Source organism: Ursus maritimus, unplaced genomic scaffold (assembly GCF_017311325.1).
Source record: "Ursus maritimus isolate PB19 unplaced genomic scaffold, ASM1731132v1 scaffold_1, whole genome shotgun sequence".
NCBI classification, from domain to species: domain Eukaryota; kingdom Metazoa; phylum Chordata; class Mammalia; order Carnivora; family Ursidae; genus Ursus; species Ursus maritimus.
The window spans coordinates 69,186,393-69,202,804 of record NW_024423343.1 but is presented as its reverse complement, the minus strand read 5'-3'; the positions used below and the strand labels follow the sequence as shown (position 1 = coordinate 69,202,804).

Sequence of the window (16,412 nt, the reverse complement as noted above, 5' to 3'; positions counted from 1 at the left end):
AGCCAGCCAGGTGTCCCTGGACCTAATTTTTAAATAAAAATATTTTTTCCCTTCTCAAAGTAAGGTTAATATAAAAATCTGAACATGAATTCAGAAGGTGGAATTTTTCCCTTAAGTTGTGGCTATATGTTAAATATATTGATGGTCCAGAGAGAAAGCAGGTTATTAGAATCCATCTGGCACAAGAATTGAGTTCTAATGGATTTCCTTCATGTGTTTCAGACCAGAGCAGATACTCTCAGACAGAAAGTGGATTGCTTATTTAGTCATTGTTTTATTTACCTCTTTTTTCCAGTAGCTTCCTGAAAGACAATCTGTGGGGCTCTTACCTTTTACTTGCTTTCCAGGCTTAAACACAAATATCCCAACCAAAGTCATCTTAATATTATTTGGTATACAATAAGAATATAAATAAGCCACAGGATGTTTCCTACCTTTCCTAAATAGGAAACACAGTTGGGAGTCTTATTGAAGGGAACATTTGGCTCATTCTTATTCCAATATGTTAGAGTAACTTCAGTACCATCAGACCACTGAAATAAACTTGGTACATTTTCGTTCTTAAGACCTATCCATATTTCTTCTTTGGCATCTAAAAGAAAAATATTTTATTTATTTGGTTTTACTCAATTACATACTTCAATATGTATATTGTTACTGATTTTTGCATTCTGAAAATGGGGTTTTGGGAGCTTCGATGGCTCCTAAATTAATCTATGTAATTCATCTATGAAAATATTGATAATTTAGGCAGGCCAGGAGTCAAGGGCTTTTCAGGGTATGTATGCTGTCAGAGTACACAGTGGAACAGCCACGCGGATCTGTAGGTTAGGTGTTCCTGATATCTGATTTAGATAAACCTTGTTTTATGGGGTATACAGGTTTCCTCTGCTATCTGAAACCTCTTTCTGCCACTTCACTTTTACGAAAGACATATGTATCTGTTTTCACTAAGTGAAAGAACTCTGAGGTGGATTTTCGTTTTTATGAAATGGTGTTTGCTTCTTTGTTTTATGCCATTTTGGTTTATGAAAGGTTTCATAAGAACAGTCTACTTTGGGACAGCAGGGGAAAACTGCAATGAAATTCTACAAATACAATCATAGATACTCCAGTTAGAATAGGATTGATGTCCATCCCTGCCCTGGGATGATGATGCTGGCTTCCCAGGGGAAACAATTAACACCACGCTGACACAGAATAGGTGTCTATTATTAGCTATTACTATCAGTGAATCCTAGGAGGAGGTTATAATAGTGCCTGTCTACCATACTTTTGTTCTTCAGTCTTTAGCTTTTAAATAATTACAAAAGTGAAATAATTGTGAAATAATCATCACTTAAGCATCTGGAGCAACTTAAATAGCATTTAGCTTATGAGAAGAGGGAAATTATTCAATCACTGGCTATACTGTCAAACTGGCAGCTACTAGCTACATGTGGCTATTTGTAAATTAATTAAAATTAAATAAAAGTAAAAATCAGTTCCTCAGTTACATTTCAAGTGCTCACAAGCCACAAATGGCTGGCGGCGGCTGTACTGGACAGCACAGATTATACAACAGTCCATCATTGCAGAAAATTCTATTGGACAGGGCTGATCTGTAAGGATCAAATTATAAGCTTTCATGCCCACCAACAGTCTAAAAATAGGGGTATTTAGAATGTTTTACACCTCTCAAATAGGATAATTTTAAAAACTTACCCCCATTATGGAGTTTTGTGACAAGCCCCTCCACATCTGCTAAAGAATGAATGCTGATGAGATCGCCGCTCAAGGCTTTGCATTTCACATGTGCCTTATCCCAGGAATCACTTTCATTTACCAGCAGATAGCAAAACCCATTATTTGACAGCCAGCCTGCATCACAGTGTGTATCTGAATATGTCCAAACATCTGCAGGAAAAGCAGCTATTTATATTCCAGTAAAGATACATCTATTTTGAATCAATAACATTGCAAATTCTTCCTTCTTAAATCATTAGGATTCTGGAAAATTGGGGAATGTGATGTCAAATAGCACAGGGACAGGAATATATGTGGTCCTTCATTCTACAAAGCATCATAAGAGTGACTGCAGGGATACAGATAATGATATGACTGCAATGTGATACAAATCTGTTATATAATTAGGCTCCAACTATTTGAGGAGGGACTGCCCTTAGTCCTAATAGACAGAAGAATGGTGTGGGGTAAGCCAGTTCCTGACAAATCTCTTCCTTGGTATGTGATTTTTTAGGTTCACCTCCAGTCTCTGACTTTGAGTGGTTAGGAAAGTCCAGCCTCCTTTCATGTAAGGTCAGATTAGGGGATGTTTGTCCTTGGACAAAGGACAGACATTTATAAACTCCACATGAAAGAGAAGATAGTGATGGAGGGAAAGGGCACAGGGACTCTCTGGACCTCTTCTTTCCTTCCTGCTACTAGACCTACATCCTCATGCAATTAGTAATTCTTTGTTTTGACCACGTTAAAACTCACTCAGATGATGGTCAAAAAAGACTGGAGAAAAGATCGAGGTATAAAACTATACAAAATACTTCTATACTTCTTAATAGAATTAGAAATTAAGTCAATTACTCAGACTTCATGGATTCTGAACTGTTTGGAATGTCTGTTGTATGAAAACACAGCATCTTAAAAACGTGAACAGTTTGTTTTTCACTTAAGGATAAAATTCAGGTCCAGTTAGCTTCTCGCACTTGCAAGATAACTCAATTTTAAGTTTCTGAAATAGCACTTGCTATTATTATTATTATTATTATTTTATTTTACAGTTATGATAAAGGAACAGAGGGAAAAAAAACCCGTAATTGAACTTAGAATAAACATTTTCCTATTCTAGTCTTTGTCTCTATGAATACATATTTTTACAAGATTAAAATGATAAGTAGGCATATCATTTTGTTCTGCTCTTGTATTTTCCTGCTGGCAGAGTTATTTTAATAAATGCATATTATTCGATCATGTGGAAACATTATGATTTACTTAATAATTGCTACTACAGCATATTTATTTGATCTATCATCAGTCACCCTGGTTTATTTTCATCTGTGCTGTCTTTTCTATTATGCTGTTTGTTGTATGGACTAAATTTGGTTTGAATCTACTTGGAAGATGAACATTCATTTTCCCCTGTTATTTTAATAAAACATCTCCTGACAATCTTTATTCTATATATTTATTTTTTAGTCTTAAAAAATAGCTTTATGCTCCTATATGGATAAGAAATTTTCTTCCCTTCCCCCAACATTCTTTAAACAAGACATTTTAAAACCTCTTTTTTTTTCCCTCCCAGTTTTGAGTATTAGTTTTTCTCATTCAGAAGGATTTAATCAAATACCAGGTAGGTGGTGAGGCTTGTGCAAGACAGTAAAGGCATTCCTCTTCTTCTTCTTCTTCTTCTTCTTTTTCTTTTTTTACTAACGTCCATCTTTTTAATTTTTAAAAAAATTTTATTATGTTATGTTAGTCACCATACGGTACATCATTAGTTTCTGATGTAGTGATCCATGATTCATTGTTTGCGTGTAGCACCTAGTGCTCCTCTTATTCTTTCAAAGGCTTCTGAAGTTTCTCTGTACCTCAGAAACTTCAACTGTTCTGTGTTTCTCTTATCCCTGAAATCCCGTGAAAATAACCAAATCCCTCCGTGTACACATTTTGTCCTTCTGCACCTCCCCTTTTCTACCTGATTTATCAACACAACAACTTGAAGAAGCCACCTGGCAAAGAAGGACAGAGCCGGGGTGGGCATTGTGGGGCAGGAGCTAGAAACCCTAGAAGAATTCCCTCAACCATTGTTTTCTGCTTCTCACAAAGGCCGGTCATATATGAGACCCGCGTGTGCATTAGCATCTCCAGGGAGGCTTTTTAAAACACAGACTGCTGCGGTCCACAGAATCTGGGCTGGGTCCTAAGACTTTGTATTTTGAACAGGTACAGGTGATACTAGGAACCACACTCTGAGCACTATTGTTGTAAAGAAAAAAGAGCCACCTGTAAATAGAAACCGTTTTCTTGCCTAGAATACCTCTGCTTTCTTATGGGATACATCAACCAAAGCTTTACATGTATATAGTTAATAATATCCAGCCACAGGGGCTAAATGAAGTAGTGTTTGCCTTTGGCAGTATCGGGTGAAGGAAAAGTAGAATTAGATATCTGAAATGGATTTACTTGACTTCACAAAAATATAATTTTAAGACCTACTTGCACAAGGAAATGAAAAAGATACCTGTTAACTCCACTGTGTTATTTAGTGGTTTCTTGCAGACATAGGGCAATTGAGCTTCACAGGAAAAACTCTGCCATAGACCAGACATGGCATCCATTCTTGCACAGCTTGATCCGCCTATTATCATAGGTGCACTGGGCATATCTTAAAGGGCAGAATTTTCAAAGAATTAGAAAGAGAAGTTTAGGCCCAGAATAGTGGTTAGAAAAAATAATTTGAATTCCTAATTTTCTGCTTTTATTGGAACTCATAAAATAGTTAAAACCTTCTACTAAATTGAGATGTATGAGGCTCAATGGACACCCATGTGCTTAAATATGTCTTCCTTCTAAAATACAGGATACAGGGCGAAATACTATGACACAGTATAGTTAATTTAAAAAACAAAATCAAAAATCTAAAACAAACCTCTGCCCCCAGTCAACTTCCATATCATACTCTGTGGACAGTAGCTCTTAATCTGCTACTCTATACAATAAATATTCCAATTTATGACTCTGTAATGCCCTTAAGACCTTGAACTAAAGGTTAAATTATCTTTAAAGATTTTATTTGCTGAGATAATAGAGAATTTATTCACTAATAATGAAATTCCATTAAACTAAAATGACCTATTGGTATTTTATTGCACTTAACCCATTTTTCTTATATGTGTACAGAATACTTTTGTACTGAAGCTAGTGTTAACTTTTAGGTTCTAAGAGCCTAAGATTTTATTTTTAAAAAAGGTATCTAAACTTCTGTTGGGTAGAAAAATCTTTTGGCTAAGTAGGATTTTGTTTGTTTTATTCACTATAAAATTTTCATTAAGGTATTTATTTGTGTAATAAAATACAACCATTATGTTGTTAGTACTTGAGCACTGTTATAGGAGACCCCAAGAGTTTTAAAATGAGAGCATATTTCTGCATGGAGTTGAGCTGCAGATGAAACAACACAGGTTACTCATGGCATGTCAAGTCACCTAAGGGACACAGAACAGCTTCTAAGCCATGTGATGGGGCTTAATCTGCTGTTACTTAAAAATGTAGGGTTGCCGTAAAGGTTAGAGACAAATGCTCAGTTATTCATGGTATGGTTCAAATTGGCTATAATGGTATCACAATAAAGAAGGAATTAGGGGAAAAAAATTCTTCTGAGAGGTAACCATAATAACAGTTGTCAAGATTTGAAATTTTTATAAGCTGTCAGTGAGTGGGATGCTTTTGCTTATTTACTTTTTTGAAGCTTTTGCTCTGTGCATAGTAGGTGGAAGAGGGAGCGATTACCTGGGTCCCAGTTGAGAAAGTTTAATGGCTTGTGGTCTGACCATTCCCAGCCTCTAGCAGAGTATAGTTGATTTAAACCAATCCAGAAAATTCTTGGAATACCTTCTTTTTCTGTAAGAATCAGATAATTTTAACAAGTGACAAAATGACCTAAATTATTATCTAAGTCAGATTTAAGTTTCTACTAATAGCAAAAATATCTCAAGGCCTTGATTGTAAGGCAGGAATCCTGTAGGAGGCTGTCTATCCAGCAAAGGCAGCTAAAGCCTGGTTAAGTTAATTCAATTCTGCTTTCCCATTAACCTGCCCCTTTCTTCTAAGGTAAGCACAGAATCTTCTCAGAATAGCTGTTTCACTATTTATAACCTTTTGTACTGCTACAGAAGAAAACAGTTTCCATTGTATATCTAGATTTTGAAGAACTGATTCTATTCCAGACTGACAGTTTAAATTCACTAAGCACATATTATTTAACCGGTAGAAGCCAAAAAACAAAAACAAAAACAAAAACTCAAGACAAAGACCCTGCCACCATGATGATTTCACTTTAGTGGACCGAAACAAATGTGGATTTCTCAAAAGGTAAAGTGTTACCCATACCACTTCAGAAATATGTGCAGGAGTTGTTTGGTAGGCAATGGAATATATAGCTCTGGAGTCCAAGGGAGATATTTAGGATGGAGACACAGAACCCGACACACACACGCACACAGACATGCACATACACACACATACACACACACACACACACACGCTACAGTGGAGATGTATCATTCAAATTCCTTATTTGACAACCAGAAGCCATCAGCAAAAAAGACAAAGATAAAGAAGCAGAGATAATTGAAATAGTGAGGCTAACTGCAAATATGACACTCAATATACATATGCCCACAAGCAATGGATGCAATTATGCTTGCATGGGTCCACATGTATTGGTAAATTGAATGAAAAGATTGTAAGGATTTTCACACCAGTATCAACAAAGTCAACAAAATTATTCAAGACCCTGGTAAGACTTCATTGACATCATGAAAAAAGAACTTGAAGATATCAGGGGCTTAGGTAGAACAGATAGAACAACGGATGAAATGGTCTACAAAAGACAAGGATGATGCTGACAAACAGGAAGAGCTAACTGGTTGGAATCTCTACAAATTTGTTGAAATATTCTCAGCAGTAAGACACTTGATAACAGTTTCTTAATTCCTCTCAGGGAATTATGTATGATGTGTTATTAAATTATATATATAATCTATATATAAAATATAATTATATTTATAATTATTACATTAATAAAATATTAATGTTTAAGATAACATTTATATAAATTATGAAGTATAATTTATAAAATTCTAAAAGAAATAAATTTATATTAATATGTTTATATAATTTATATGTACATTATACATAAAAATGGTTCTTAAAATACGGATATGTTTTCTAATGTAAATCATACAGATATATCTGATATATATCATTTGGTTCCTTTATATATATCAGATATATCTATGTGATTTGCATATAGAAAACCATATCTATACTCCAAGGGCTTTTTGAGGGTAATTTTGACTACTCTGTAGACTTTAGAACTTAAATGCCTAAAACAGGTGACTCCACTAGAACTGACACCCATGGAGTGGAAAATCTCCTCTGTGTAGACCAGAAATAGCACCAGCAAAGATGGAAGGGCCCAAGAGCAATAATCCAGACACCAGTGTTAAAGGGATGGGCAGGAGTCTGGAAAGAGGGTGGTAGGGACAGAGGCCCAATTACCACTCCACTGAGGAACAGATATGAATTTAGGAGTGAATTGCAAAGATACACTGTGTTCTCCAAGAGCTTGTCTGTGAAAGAAAGAGGCAGGTCTTCAGGATCTAGGAGAGATATATACCTACATCTGTATCTGTATCTATATATCTACATCTATTATCTACATCTCTCTATCTGTATTTTTTAATGGTAGAAGTTTAAATAAGTTTTTGGCCTGTTGGGGAAGAGTAGGTAGAGTGAGAGTCAATGAAAATACAAGAGAGAGAAGAAACAGCTGGTGTGGATGCAAAGAGTTTTGGGGAAGGAGTTAACCTTGAACAAACTGGAGGAATAACAGATACAGATAAATTTGTAAGTATAAGGAAGGGAAACTAAGGGTTTGCTTCACTTTTCACAAGGAAATAGATGATAAGGATACTCCGAGGAAGGAAAAGGTGGGTATTTGGGTAGATGGCTTGAGGAGAATGCTGAAAGGAACTCTGAATTCAACCTTTTCTTTCACCTTGTTAGCATAAGTGATGGCATACAAATTGAGGATTTAATCTAATGTAAATTTTTCATTAGTAAAAGCAGTTGATTCTCCAGCCTTCCTGAAGAAGTTTTAGAAACTATGACATATTTATGGTACTCCAGACTCAACCACACAGGACATTCCAGAATTCCCTTTATTAATTTTTAATTGGAGATACTATGGAGGACCAAACCTTCCCACCCATCCCAAGTTCAATACCCTCCCTTCTTCCATGAAGACTTTTCAGAAATCCCCGGCAGGACATCTGAATAATCCTATCACTTATCTGCACATGGTAAGTACACATTTATGAATGAACAAAATGAACTTTGGAAGCTGTTAGGTTCCTAACTTGCTTCATTACACTGTTCTGTTTGTGAGCCATATTGATGACTTATTCTTCAAAAATAATAGGATTTTATTTATTTATTTTTATTTTTTTATTTTTTAAAAGATTTTATTTATTTATTCGACAGAGAGAAAGACAGCCAGTGAGAGAGGGAACACAAGCCGAGGGAGTGGGAGAGAAGAAGCAGGCTCCAAGCGGAGCAGGGAACCTGATGCAGGGCTCGATCTCAGGACCCTGGGATCACGCCTTCGGCGGAAGGCAGACGCTTAATGACTGAGCCACCCGGGCACCCCCAAATCATAGGATTTTAAAACAGGAATGTTCTTTATGTGTTTTATGCCAGGTGATTGAGAACGGGAAATGGATTCTAAAAAATCCAGGTTGGTCAAATATGAAAGGCAGGGATTTCTTTAATGGCCTGGACAATCTAAAGCTAGACATTTTTTCTACATACAATCCAAGCAAGAATTTGACCAATTTGAGAATTGGCTTACTGCCATCTTTGCCATCAAGAAACAGATGATTGCTAGCATAAATACCCATACCTAATCAAATCAAATAGGTGAGTTCACTGAAGTAGAATATTTGTCACTGTCTCTAAAACCTGTTCAGTCCTGACCCTCTATTTCTATTCCTCTCCCCACAAGGGAGACTACAGGCCTGATAATGATAATGGAACTGGAATGAGCCAGAGAAGAACTTCTTCTGATGCATCAGGAAGGCCAAGCCAGCAGGGACCCTGACTTAGAAGTATCCTAGCCTTGGGGCACCTGTTGAGGCCACTCAAAGTGGATAACCCCTCAGGCGGGAAGAAAATGAGGAAGAATGGGATGTGCTATTCCTGTTCTGGGGACTGGTGGGTCCTCTTTTGTTGTTTTAGGATCAATCTGTGATTAGAGGTTCCCTGGGAAGGACAGAGCCATGGGAAATCTTAACTCCCCAACAAAATCCAGTGAGTGTAAGGAAACCAAATCCCTCACCTCCAAAGCCCCTGTATTAGTAAAACAAAATCAAAACAAAACTAAGTGCAGGGCAGGCAGAAAGACTAAAGAAAGCTCTTTCAGATTGCATGGGACTTCTTTTCAAGGTACTGTTTCTGCCTTTTTTCTGGCAGTAGATTCCCTAGTCCCATCCAACAACTAGCTACCGGACCAGAAGTCATTTGGGAATAACATTCTCCATTATGCTCTGCATATGTACAACTCTTATATCCTCAAGTAGATCAAGCACCTGGATCACAAAATCTCTGTCTGATTCACTTTTGTTGGCTTCACTCTCTTAGCCCAATGTTTACCCATAGCAGTTTTTCACTGAGGAGAGACACTTCAAGAAATTTTCAAGATTTGGATACTCTGAGTCTCCAGATGTTAAAGTACAGCTCGGGTCTTGGGAAACCAGCAATTATAATTAGCTTATAATAATTACGATATGCTTAAACAGCATTCACGGTGAAAGAGGAGCTTGGAACATTAGAAATTATTGATATACATAAAACATGGGGAGTGTCTGGCCTAGGGGACAGCAGGATCATTTAATGTATTATCTACTTTTATGAGTCATTAAAGAAAAATGATATATAAAGAAATCATGCAACATTCATTCCTCCAAATGCATCATTAGATTGTTAGGGTTTTGATAGTCACACTTGGACACTTTTTTCCTTCACTGAAAACATCAGTTTTCAATGTCAATATTCCAGGAGGCTTAAATTTTTGTCACTTTTCACTTTCAACAATATTTTTTGTAAGGTTCAGTGAGTTCTGGAAAAGAATTCCATTGACACCCACTAGCCCATCAGGCTTATTTGTTGGATTTCCATTCTAGAGGTCTAATTATTCAAATACCAAACAACATAGGAAAAGGGTAAAGCTGTGAGTAAGAAAGGAGGGCTGAAAAAAGCATTACCTAGAAAGCATGACAAAAGACTAGTAGACTTTTAATGATGAAAAGAAAAATAGGTAAGAGAAGAAAGTAGTATAGTAAAAAGTTAAGGGCTCTTGAATCATATATGTTGATATTTGAATCCTAATTCTGGTACGTCCTAGCTGTGTGATGTTGGATATTTTATTCCTAAGCACCAATTTCTTAACTGTAAATGATGATAAAAATCCTTGTCTTATGAGGTTGTAATGATGATTAAATCATTTAATTTATCTGGAGACATAGGGTTTTACTCACAGTTTGAATTTACCAAATATTTATACTTATTATAAAATAGTGTTATAGAATTTATATGAATTATTCAGTAGGTATTTGTTTCATATATAGCAAAAGGGAAAAAAAATCAACCCATGAGACCCACCTTTACCTTTAAAGAACTTACTAGTCTTACAGTAAGTGCAGTAAGTGCAGTAAGTGCAGATACATGCCAGATACAACTTGTTCTCTTTTCTTTTCCCTTTTAAAGATTTTATTTATTTATTTGAGAGAGAGAGAGAGCATGGGCAGGGGTAGAGGGAGAGGGAGAAGCAGACTCCCCACTGAGCAGGGAGCCCAATGTGGGGATCATGGGATCATGACCTGAGCTGAAGGCAGATGCTTAACTGATTGAGCCACCCAGGTGTCCCTACAACTTGTTTTCATTTTTTTTTTAAAGATTTTATTTATTTATTTGACAAAGAGAGAGACAGCCAGTGAGAGAGGGAACACAGGCAGGAGGAGTGGGAGAGGAAGAAGCAGGCACCCAATGGAGGAGCCCGATGTGGGGCTTGATCCCAGGACTCTGGGATCATGCCCTGAGCCGAAGGCAGAAGCTTAACCAAGAACCCCTACAACTTGTTTTCAAGTCAGACTGACTGTGTTCAAATTTTGGCTCTACTAATTACTTGTGGGTAATCTTGAACAAGTTACATTTCCTCTCTGATACTCACATTCATCATCTGCCAAGTGAGCATAATAATAAAAATACTTATACCTCATAGTGTTTTTATATGGTATTAAATAAGATAATGTATACTCAGTCTGAAACATCACTGTCATATATTATGATTATTTTTTCATTCAAATCAGAGACTCAATAACTTGGGTTTCTTGATTTTTTAAAAAAGATTTATTTATTTATTTTAGAGAGAGAAAGCAAGAGTGGGAGGAGGGGCCGAAGGACAGGGAAAGAGGCAGGCACCGCACTGAGGGTGGAGCCTGATGCAGGGCTCAATCCCACAATCCTGAGATCACTACCTGAGTCAAAATTGAATTGGTCACTCAACCAACTAAGCCACCCAGTTGATTTTTTAAAATAAAATAAAAACTTTCTGTGTATAAACTTTCTAGTAAAAAATGTGCAATACTCTGATGGAAAAAGATATACAATTTTATTGAATTCATAAATGATGTCACAAATAAGAAAGGCATACCATTTTCATGGATGAGAAGACTTAATAATGTGGTGAGGGCAGTTCCTCTTTAATTAATCTATAATTCAATGCAATTCCAAAGTCCCAATAAAGCTTTTCATTGAGATTAATAGAAAAGAATAAGTCGTTTAAAAAAAAGCTAAGGCAGTAGTAAGGAGGGCACGTATTGCATGGTGCACTGGGTGTCATACACAATTAATGAATCATCGAGCCTTACATCGGAAACCGGGATGTACTGTATGGTGACTAACATAATATAACAAAAAATCATTAAAAAAAAAAGCTAAGGCAATTCAAGAAAAAAATACAAGAGAGGACTTGCTCATCCATATTTACTATGCAGCTGGCATAATTAAAACAGTGTGGAACAGACACACAGACAGACAAGTAGACCAAAGGAATAGGATGGAATGCCTAGAAACAACCCACATGTAATAGGGGAGTTTATATTTATTAGAGGTGGCATAACAAATCTGAGGGAAAAATGTGAAATAAATAGTGCTTGGTCAACTGACATCCCTTCAGAGAAAGATAAATTAGATTCCTGCCTCTAGAAATTTTATTCCAGATGGATTATGGATATAAATATGAAAAGCAAAATTATAAACCTTTGGAAGAAAAATGAGAGAATATGTTTATCATATTAGGGCTAAGAAAGAATTTGCTGAATAATATAAATAAGCACAGAACATTAAGGAAAAGATTGACCAAATTAAAACTAACATATTTTTAAATTAAAGAAGCAACAAATGTGAAAAGACCAAAGACTAGGTAAAGATATTTGTAATCCTACAACAAAAGTAAGTATATATAAAGAACTATAACAGATCAATAAGAAAAAGTCAAACAACTCAATAGAAAATAGGCAAAGGATATCAACTGGCAGATTATAAACTGAAAACCTGAATGCCTAATAAACATGAGACACAAAACCACATGAATTATCAGGAAAACATAAAAGAAAAATGAAATACCATTTCGCATTCATCACATTGGCCAACTAAGTCTGGTAACACCGGGTGCTAGTGGAAGTGTAAATGAATACAGCCCCTTTGGAACACAATTTGGAATTTTTGGTTAGAGGTGAAGAGATGTGCACCCCATGATTCAGCAATTCCTACTCTAGAGAAGCTCTCATACATGTCTGCCCCATGAGGCACATATGAGGATGTTCCTTGCAATAGGAAAAGGTGAAAATAACCTGTTTCTCAATAGGGGAATGGATAAGTTGTGGTTTATTCATACAATGTAATACTTTGCAGCAGCAGGTGACAATGGATAAACTTACATATGGGCAAATAAGTATTTGTATCATTTAAAAACAGAACAATAGGATAATGAAAACATATATAGTATTTATACACATATATGTTGTAAAAGTACTCAAAGAATGGTTATTTTGAGAGATGGACATGGGGCTTTAACTCTGTTAACAGTTTATTTCTTTAAAGAGAGGGAAGCAGGGAAGGAGGGAGGGAAACAATCCATACAAAGGAATATGACAAAATGTTGGTGTAAAAAGTATGTAAAGTCAGGGTGGTGGTTACACAGGTCTCTTTCAGGTTATTTTCTATTACTGTATATGTTTTCATAATTAAAAATTTAAGAATTCCCACCATCACCACAAACAGAATAAAACAAAATCCTATCCACTCAATATGTCCATTGATTAAATCCACTTTAATTTCTTAGTCTTCTCCTTGCCTCTGAGAAGGGCATCCCTCTACTCAACACGAGGACCTTTACCTGAGGCCATCTGGTGTGACTCAGCCATCTTCTTCACCTTCCTTGATTTCTCTACTTTTCAATGTTCAAAGAGTTTAATGTTCACCTTTAAAAAAATCTTGTCACTTAGGCTTAGGATAGCAGGTTAATCTTGCTACCTCACACCATTTTCTGAACATTACCCTCTTTTCAGTCTCCAACATGAAATACATTTTCAATTAATAGAATAGGATTATATTCATACCTTTCTGCCTGTGGGCTTCAGTGTTGACATTTAAGAGAAGATAGAAAAATATACACACAAAACCACATACCTGGATATGAAAATATAGGTAGACAGACGGCATCTTTACAATCTCAGCAATTTGCTCTAGCACATGCAAACCTACCTTTAAGATAAGTTAATTCAGCAGCATTGCTGATGCTCAGTAAGTCAGCTCCTTGATTCTGACAGGAAACATAAGCTTCCTTCCAAGACAGAGCTGCCTGAGTATTAAATTGGTAGCAACTTCCAATCTGCTCATCCTTTTTCCAATTATCTTCACAGCCATTTTCTGTTGATAAAAAGATATGTTAGTGATCATAAAGCAAGAGTATAATGTTTCATATTGCTAACAATGCTTACCGATACTGCAATTCAATTTCCATACTCTAAGGATACACTAAAATTGAAGCTTATTGTTTGACTAGACCATATTTTGATTCTTTGGTCACACAAAGAAATTGAAGTCATGGGAACCAAATGACTTTAGCTGATTAAAGCTTCCACTCTCCTATCCTCTACTCTCCCTTTATCCCCTATCAATTACAATGCCATATTTTAGCCCATGCCTGCCCTCTGATGAAATGTAGGAGTCTTCAAATGTGTTCACATCGTCAAACTCCTGAGCTGATGGAAAACAAGCTCACTTGAAGATGCAAGGGGGTTGCCTACAGTCTGCAGTGAAACCACTGTGTGTATGTGTGTGCAGACATGCTGCTTAAACACCAAAGATTTAGAACCCAAGTGACTACCTTATCTGAAAAACTGTCTAAATTTCTCCTTAATGGTTTAACAGATGATTTAATATATGACACATAATTAGTATTATATAATCAATACTGCAGATGTATATGTAGACATATGTGTGCATATGCATACAGACATACATGTATAATGTGCATATTATTTTCCTTAATGAATATCTAAAAAGCATGTATAATTACAGACAAATTATTTCTTAGATGAGATATATAGGTCTTGACACAACTGGTTCAAAAATACAATTAAAGACTCCCGTGTACTCTCTAGAAGAGGAAATCCAATATAGACTGTGCCAAGTGTGTCCCAGGCTCCATTCAGGGAGTTTTCCAAAGGGCCTACCATAACTAATCACATATCACATGTTGCACTCATGGGCTTTCAAGCTGGAAGAGCCCACTGAGATCATCTTGTCTACCACTCTCATTTCATAGATGGAAACAAAGATCTGAGGTGTTTGTGGCAGAGCTATAATCAGAGCACTGGTCTCCAAATCTGGTTTTGTTGATCTTCTGAACAGCATACACTGCTTCTTCGGCCACTTCTGAATTGGCCTAAATAGCAACAGAGGTGGATGTGACATTTGGTGAAACCAAAACATGTGGATTTGCAAGTACATTGCCTAAAGTTTCCTCATTACCACTGGGACCTTATGCCTGTAAATCCAGAAGCTTCCAGTGGGCTGGCAGTATGTTTGCTATTAAGTATAGTCTACATGGTTTAGCAACCTTTGGTTTTGAGAAACTCACAGTCTTGATTCTTCCCTAAAAATAACTCTGAGAGGTATATGAATATTCCCATTTTCACCCCCACCACCCAAAAGAAGGTAAAGACACTGAGACTAATGACAGTCAAGGAAGCAAGGTAGAGTTGAATAAGTACACTGGGGATTGAGGGTCAGGAATCCTGGAATCTCCACCAGACTCCATACAAATGTGGTCTGACCCTGACAAGTCATGTCATCAATTTGCATCTGCTGCCCCTCACCTGAGAAATGAGGGTTTGCAGCTGGATAACTTCTAAGCTCCCTTTCACATCTAAAATTTTGAATCCAGATTATGGTGAGGTTTAAATGAAATCAGTGCCTAGTTGACAAACTCTGCCTGATATCAATTGTAGCTGAAGCAAATACTGGCTTTTATCTTTCTATAGGTTCTGGGTGTTGAAAAGCCTGTGTCTCTACCTAGAACAGTAATTCTCAAAGTGTGGACCCCAGACCAGCATCATCAGCATCACCTGGGAACTCATTGAACTGCAAATTCTTGGACCTCACTCCAATCTACCAAATTATAATTTCTGGAGGGAGACCCCCAGAAATCTTCGTTCTAACATACTTTCCAAGTGATTCTGCTGCAGAACCACTGGCTCAGTATAACCTCTTCTAGTTGCTTAGAACTCTTGATTTTGAAGCTCAGCTTCCCTTAAGGAGGAATCAGCATTAGTAATACCACCAGGCTGGCTACTGAATAAAGCATGATAGTATATTTGTTTGGGGCAAGGACTTCAGAACTGGATTTCCTAGATTGGAGTTCTAGCTCTAAAATGTATTAGCTATGTGACCTTAGGCAAATGATATAACTCCCCTGTGCCTCACTTTGCTCATCTATAAAATGGGGATAAATAGTGGTACCTATCTTATAGGGTTGTGTGAAGACTGAATGGGTTAATATAGTTTGAGTGCTTAGAATAGTACCTGACACTTGGCAGGGCCCTATATAGGTCTGGAGCTTTTCCCTTTCTTTTTGTTATACGTTCTCTGGACCTATTGCCCAATTAAAAATATTTCTGGAGCTCTTATCACATGTCAGGTACTATGACCTGTAACTCTCACCTGACTGCTAAGAAAATATATCTCAGTTATATACCAGATCATGAGGCAACTGCTACTTTGGTCTCTCTCTCTTTCTAAAGAACAGTGAATTCTTTAGCACACCATGAGTAGTTGTTTGCTTCTAGTAAGAAGCAATTAGAAAAAAATACTTTGCCCAACATAAAGAAATGGCAGGAGAACAGTGTCACCAATTTTGATTGGACCAGGGATATAGGTCTCTTTTGTCCCTCTTTGCTTCAGGCCATAAATATACTTGTCTCTACCACCCTATCAGTTTTTCTTCAACCCCAAACCACCATCTTCACTCTTTTTCTATTCCATAAAACTTAAGAGGCTTTCTCTCCTTC

General features: G+C 36.7%; 1 protein-coding gene across 2 annotated transcripts in view; it reads right to left on the bottom strand.

The window, feature by feature from the left end:
• Positions 1-16,412, bottom strand: part of LOC103659494 (lymphocyte antigen 75) — a 121,266-nt gene that overhangs the window by 92,887 nt on the left and 11,967 nt on the right. For both annotated transcript variants that reach the window (XM_008687012.2, XM_040644604.1), the window contains exons 4-8: positions 13,603-13,767; positions 5,506-5,616; positions 4,238-4,381; positions 1,705-1,896; positions 435-592 (exon numbers count right to left, since the gene is read on the bottom strand). In XM_008687012.2, coding sequence (XP_008685234.2) covers positions 435-592; positions 1,705-1,896; positions 4,238-4,381; positions 5,506-5,616; positions 13,603-13,767 — 770 coding nt within the window. The remainder of the gene's footprint in view (positions 1-434; positions 593-1,704; positions 1,897-4,237; positions 4,382-5,505; positions 5,617-13,602; positions 13,768-16,412) is intronic.